This window comes from Lycium barbarum, chromosome 5 (assembly GCF_019175385.1).
Source record: "Lycium barbarum isolate Lr01 chromosome 5, ASM1917538v2, whole genome shotgun sequence".
Lineage (NCBI taxonomy): Eukaryota > Viridiplantae > Streptophyta > Magnoliopsida > Solanales > Solanaceae > Lycium > Lycium barbarum.
The window spans coordinates 123,965,853-123,972,401 of NC_083341.1; the positions used below are offsets into that span (position 1 = coordinate 123,965,853).

General features: G+C 33.6%; 1 protein-coding gene across 1 annotated transcript; it reads left to right on the plus strand.

The window, feature by feature from the left end:
• The first annotated feature begins 2,280 nt into the window (after nt 1–2,280).
• LOC132641370 (spermidine synthase 1) lies at nt 2,281–5,928 on the plus strand. The gene is made up of 9 exons (XM_060358336.1): nt 2,281–2,635; nt 3,414–3,490; nt 3,578–3,700; nt 4,084–4,188; nt 4,514–4,586; nt 4,697–4,768; nt 4,852–5,047; nt 5,438–5,564; nt 5,645–5,928. The coding sequence occupies exons 1-9, from the start codon at nt 2,452–2,454 to the stop codon at nt 5,708–5,710; spliced, it is 1,023 nt and encodes a 340-aa protein (XP_060214319.1). The 5' UTR covers nt 2,281–2,451; the 3' UTR covers nt 5,711–5,928.
• The last annotated feature ends 621 nt before the right edge of the window (nt 5,929–6,549 follow it).

Here is a 6,549-nt window from a genome sequence, read left to right on the forward strand (position 1 = left end):
GAGTCATATATCACAAGGATCATAATCAAAATTTAGCAATAATTGAAGAACCAAAATAAGTAAATAACTATTCTCCAATGATTATATGTTATTATAAGTTAATTTAGACTTGATAATATAAAACTATCAGTACACACCGAACGAACTCATTACACGAATAAAGTACTCCCCCTCTCATAATAAGTGTCGCCTTAGTAAAAAAAAAAAAATTGTCTCATAATAAGTCACCTTAGCCAATTTTTTTTTGTTTCATCATAAGTGTTACCTTAGGATAACAATGTATATATTGACTAGTTTTTTCCATCTTTGCCCTTGGACAAAAAATGACAAGTTTTTTTTATTCAAGGCCAAAAGTTGGATTCACAATGTCAAATTTTGGGTTCACGTGAAAATGAAATTTTTTGGCCTATGGAAGATAGGATTAGTAAGAGGCAAAAGAAGTAGTAGTACTCTAAATAATGATGGTTGGATTTCCAATGTCAAAAGATGGACTACTTGTGCATGTTCTAATCATCGAGAGAAAAAAATAATTTTTTTTTTACATAAGGACAATTTGGTAAACTTTACACTTCATCATTAATTTCTTAATATGCATATTTTTTTTTTTACTAAAGTGACACTTATTATGAAACGTAGGGTTTACTAAAGTTTGGGATTTGTGAAAAATGTGAATGGTAGGTGGAAGGAAATACAATCTTTTTTTAAATATACAATCTCTTTGATATTCCGAAAAAGATGCCTCCTGTCTTTTTCTTGTTAATTTGGTCTTTATTTTATACATTTCATATTATTTTATTTTGAAAAAGGGGTTGGTGGGGAGTTACAGGGCCCAATCTTTTGACTAAAAAGCTGATCTGAAAACACGAAAACCCTGGTTGAGCAGAGCCCCCCATCATTTTACAATAATCACACTTGCAATAATCAAGCCTCATCTCCGTAAAAAGAAATAATATTAAAGTATTTCCACTTTCAGAATTTTTGCAATCCTACTAATAAAATTTAAAATTTTGAGTAATAGTACAGTGTATCAATGGAATATTTAGTATTTTTTTTCTTAACAATAATAGATTACCCAAATATCCACAAATTAACCTCCTTAAAGTGAAAATTTGAAAACATATTACTACTACTTGTTTCAATGGGTGAAAGTGATCGATGATGTCAAAATTCCTTATACTATTGTGTATATATATAATAACTTAAACTTTATAAGCTATTACGGTATGTCACATACAAAACCCAAACTTTAATGGAATTACTAGTTAAACTTTTGTTTAATCAAAAGTTAATGGCAAAAGAAAAATACTTGAATTATCACTTTTTTTTTGTCAGTTTTATATCTCAACTATCAGTTATTTCCTTTTTTTACTTGAACTATCACCATATATTTATTAAAATATACTTCGAAACTGATTAGGTCAACTATCAGTTGTTATTTTTTCCTACATAAACTATCATCTCAACTAGGTGTGTTTCAATATATAGATGGTGATACTTTATGTAGAAAAAGAAAATGACTGATAGTTAGATTTGAAACTCGCGAAAAAGTGATACTTCTTCCGCCCATTTTCACTTATCTCGTATTTAGTGACACACCCCTTAAGGAGCCACAAATAAAATGATAATTTTTCATATCACCGCTAATTATTGCTAAGTCATTGAATATTTAAAATTGATGAAACATATTTTAATAATTGTGCATCCACTAACAATTCCTTCAAATTTCCAACCAATAATTAATAATAAAGGTAAAATAAGAAACACAATGATATATTATCTCTTAATTTTTTAAATCGAACAATAGTATATAAGACAGGATAAGTAAAAATGGAATCGAACAATAGTATATAAGACAGGATAAGTAAAAATGGACGGAAGGAGCGTGTTTTGACCATATCTCTTTTCAAACAAAACATAGAAATAATTAGAAGTGCAGAACTTTCATTCAAAAGAAAATAAAAAGGTAAAAAAGGAGAGTAAAATTACAAATTTCACCGAAAAGTCTAAAGGAGAAAGACAATCAATTCATCTATTATTAATGTAGTTGTAGTTTTTGGTGAAATGTAGTTGTAAAAAAGTAAATTTTTCTTAAAAAACAAGTGATTCCGAAAAAAAGTGAGTAATTTTTATGACCAACCGACACCTAAAACTATAGAACTTTCATTCAAAAGTAAATAAAAAGATTAAAAAAAAAAAGAAAAAGAGAGAGAGAGAGAGTCAAAATTACAAATTTCACGGAAAAGTCTAAAAGAGAAAGACAATCAATTCATCTATTATTAAACAGATTATCTTTTCGTTTCTTAATTATTTTTTAATTGGGGGTTTCTGTCACTTACTATGTGTACATTTTTGAGTGAAGAGTCGTCAGATTTGCGGTAACAATTGTGGGGTTAGGATCCAAGTTGTATTGAAAACCTGTTTTCTTTGGGCTATAAATAGACAAGACTTGGTATGGCAGATGAGTGTGCTTTTGTGAAGGGAACTGAATTGGCAGTCAAGAGACCAAGAGGAGAAGAGATGGAAGTAGGCAACAACAACAGCAGCAATGGTTGCAACAAGAATGAGAAAGAAGAGTGTCCTTATATCTCTTCTGTTTTACCTGGATGGTTCTCTGAGATTAGCCCCCTTTGGCCTGGTTTGTTCTCTTGCACCATCATCTATGTTTAATGTTTGGGTATTCAAGATTGTGCTTTTTGGGCAATTGGCTTGCTGTTTATGTGCTGTTTTTGGTTGTGGTTATCAAAGTTGACGTTTTTTCTTATTTGGGTATCCAAGATTGTACTTTTGGGCAATTGGGTTGCTGTTTTTGGTGGGGTTTTGGGAGGTTTATTACTTTACTGATGTTTGTGGGTGTCAAAGTTTGCATTTTTTCTTATTTGGGTATCAAAGATTGTACTTTTGAGCAATTGGGTTGCACTTTGTTTCTTCCAAGATTGTATTTTTGGGCAATTGGATTGCTCTTGCTTTCTGTTTTTTGATGGGTTTGGGGGTTTATTGTCAAAGTTTACGTTTTTTTTTTCCTTATTTGGGTATTCAGGTTTGTGTCTTTTTGGCGATTGTTGATGGGGTGAGTATGTGAATGCTTGTTGGTATCAACGTTTATGGTCCTAGTTTTGATGGTCTGCAATTGGTTTCTGGCTTGTTCTGTATGGTGGGTTTTTGTTTTTGTAAATGATTTCTCTTTGTGGGGGGGGGGGGGGGGTAGGTGTGGGTTTTGGCTTGGGGGTGGGGTGGGGGGTCACTGTGAAATCCACAACTGAGATTTGGTTTGTGCATTTTCTTGGGAACTTTTGTAAACTGGTATTGAGGTGTAGATGTATTTTCTGGAAAGATTTTCCATTGAATGTCTAGTGAATTCTTGTATTTGTGAACAAAAAAGGGAAGAGGTTACTGACAGGGTAAATATTATGCAGGGGAAGCACACTCGTTGAAGGTTGAGAAGATATTGTTTCAGGGGAAATCTGATTACCAAAATGTCATGGTTTTCCAGGTATTATGGTTACCAAAATGTTATGATGCAACGAACTGTTTCATTTTGTGCCCCTCATTGTTTGCGTGATTTTGTTCGTTGATGCAGTCATCAACCTATGGAAAGGTGCTTGTTTTGGATGGTGTGATCCAACTTACCGAGAGGGATGAATGTGCTTACCAAGAGATGATCACTCATCTTCCTCTTTGTTCAATTCCCAACCCCAAAAAGGTATTTGAAAGTGTAAAATCATGAGATTTCGTGTGCTTTTTGACATCGTCCAAGTTAAAACTTGGTCTTATGACACATTGCTTATCAAGCCCATAAATTAGACATCTTATCCACATCTTCAGTTTGTATAATTTGTTAAAACTAGCTTCGTTTGTTTGTTTGCCCCTAGTAATTGCATTTCGCAGAATGTCCTAAAGACCACAGATTATGTTAACTGTACTCTTGTGTATTATATATGAAGCGAGTGATATTTGCAGTAATATAATGGCCTAAAGCTATTGATACTATTTGTCTATTTGCAGTAATATAATGGCCTAAAGATATTGATGCTATTTGTCTCTTTTACTTGTGTGCCAACTTTAAGCTGTTTTTTCTTCCATCAGGTGCTGGTTATTGGAGGAGGAGATGGTGGTGTCTTGCGTGAGGTATCCCGTCATTCTTCTGTCGAACAGATCGACATATGTGAGATTGACAAGATGGTAGTTGAGGTAAGCAGACTTGCTAATTCATAAAAATGGTTCCTTATTTACATTTTTGGTCACCATTCATCTCCATTAGGGGTAGAGGAACATGGTTGATTCTTGTGATTACATGTATTAGCAGTTTCTTATGTCATATTTAGTCCGGAAGTGCTCTTAGATTTCATCCCTTTCTGTGTATTACTTGCAATTAAAAGGTTTTTATGTGCTAATTTATGTACTTTGTTTTGTAATGAAAAGTATAGGGTTTTGTTACCTCTCCAACGTGTTAGGGACGTCTCAGTTGTAACTTACCAGCTTTATGTTGAAACTAAGTCTTCCTTTTCTCGTACAGGTTGCTAAACAATTTTTCCCAGATGTAGCTGTAGGATATGAGGATCCACGTGTGAATCTCCACATCGGTGATGGTACGATAAGTTATTTTTTGTTATCTTCTCAATTTTTTCTGTTGGTTCTCATTTTTGTTCACTTGCTAACTTAAGTTCTTGGTGTTTCCTTTTTCCTCCTGTTTCTGCAGGTGTTGCGTTTTTGAAAAATGTTCCTGCTGGAACTTACGATGCTGTCATAGTGGATTCATCTGACCCTATTGGTAAGCTATCATGTCATTACTTGAGTACTACCTTTGTCATGAAATATCAGCTCCCAAACAAACAATTCACTTTTTAACTTCAGGTCCAGCACAAGAGTTGTTCGAAAAGCCTTTCTTTGAATGTATTGCGAAAGCTCTTCGTCCAGGAGGGGTTATATCTACACAGGCTGAGAGCATATGGCTTCACATGCACATCATTGAAGAAATTGTTGCTAATTGCCGTGAGATCTTCAAAGGCTCAGTCAACTATGCATGGACTACTGTTCCTACTTATCCAAGGTGCACTTCTATGCTTGTCAATTTGATCCAATAATGTTCTGTCAGATAGAACATTAGAATTGAAGACCCATTAGATAATGAACTATTGTTTTTAATCCATCTTTGACAATTAATCAACAATTTCAAGTGGCTTTCATGTGTATTCTTGATGAACCAGCATTATGAGATACTTGTGCATATGCATGAAGGTTTTTGCTATCCACACATTGTTGCTTCTCTCTCGCAATATTCTTTTCTTCTCTTTTTTTGGGTATGAATTATTTGAGCTGCATATAACTTGTATTACTAGTTTTTGCTTGAAGCATAGTTTAATTTGTTTTGGTGCATATTCTTCTTGTTGGCATACTGGTTTTGATCCTAATATGGATGATATTGTTGTATTAATTGCAGTGGTATGATTGGTTTCATGCTCTGCTCTACTGAGGGACCTGCAGTTGATTTCAAGAACCCTATTAACCCCATCGATGACGAAAGTGGGCCAAAAGCCCTCGGACCTTTGAAGTTCTACAACTCTGAGGTATCTTCATTACTTACATTACGTATCTCACTTCTACTTTTGATTTATTACTCACTTTTCGAATGATTTTTCGTCTCCAGATTCACCAAGCATCCTTCTGTTTGCCGTCATTCGCAAAGAGGGTGATTGAATCCAAAGCAAAATAATGGGCACATTTCGAAGGAAGTACTCAATGAGCAAGATTAGCTGTTGTACAACGCCCTCTAGTTATCTCAGTTTTATGTTTGAGTCTATGTTTTTAGGTTATTATTTAAGCCATAAAGAGTTGGAATATCCTTTGATGGATTATAATTCCCTTTCTGGATTTTGTACCGGATAAAGTTGTCAATCTTCATTTAAACTTTAGTTGGTCTTTTCTTTAAAAGCCATGTTGATTTTTCATTAGTTTGAGTTGCTTTCGAGCAGATCCTGACCTATAGCTGTCATAATCAGTATGATATATTAAGGTGCAATGTATCTAAAACATATTTTGTCTGTTCTGTCATCCCATTATAAACAAAAAAAAATATGGAAAAAATTAAATAGAATAAAGAAATAAGACGGAACATTAAAGGGTTTTTTAATGCATATAGCACAAACATCTGGTTGTTTATTGGACAGTAAAATATCCTATTCTAACATAAAATTGTAGGTTTAACTTTCAGCATGTAATAAACCTGTACCGTCCAGAATTTTGCAGTAACAAGTTACCAAGTGGCACTTTAATTTCGTATTTCTTTGTCCCAACTTGTGTTATTACTTTCACTTCTGGTCTGTCTCAACTCCTCTCAAGAATAATGTCAAATTTCTTTACGTAAATAATTCAACTTTAGCCATCTACTCTACATTATAATAAAATGATTTACAAGCCACAAAAATGTCCACTTATTTTAGACCTCAGGTTTAATAGTGTTTCTTTCTTAAACTTCATACCTAATCAAATGTCACCACATAAATTAGGATGGGAGGAGTAATATTTATACCCACTTATGATTATCGCACCCAC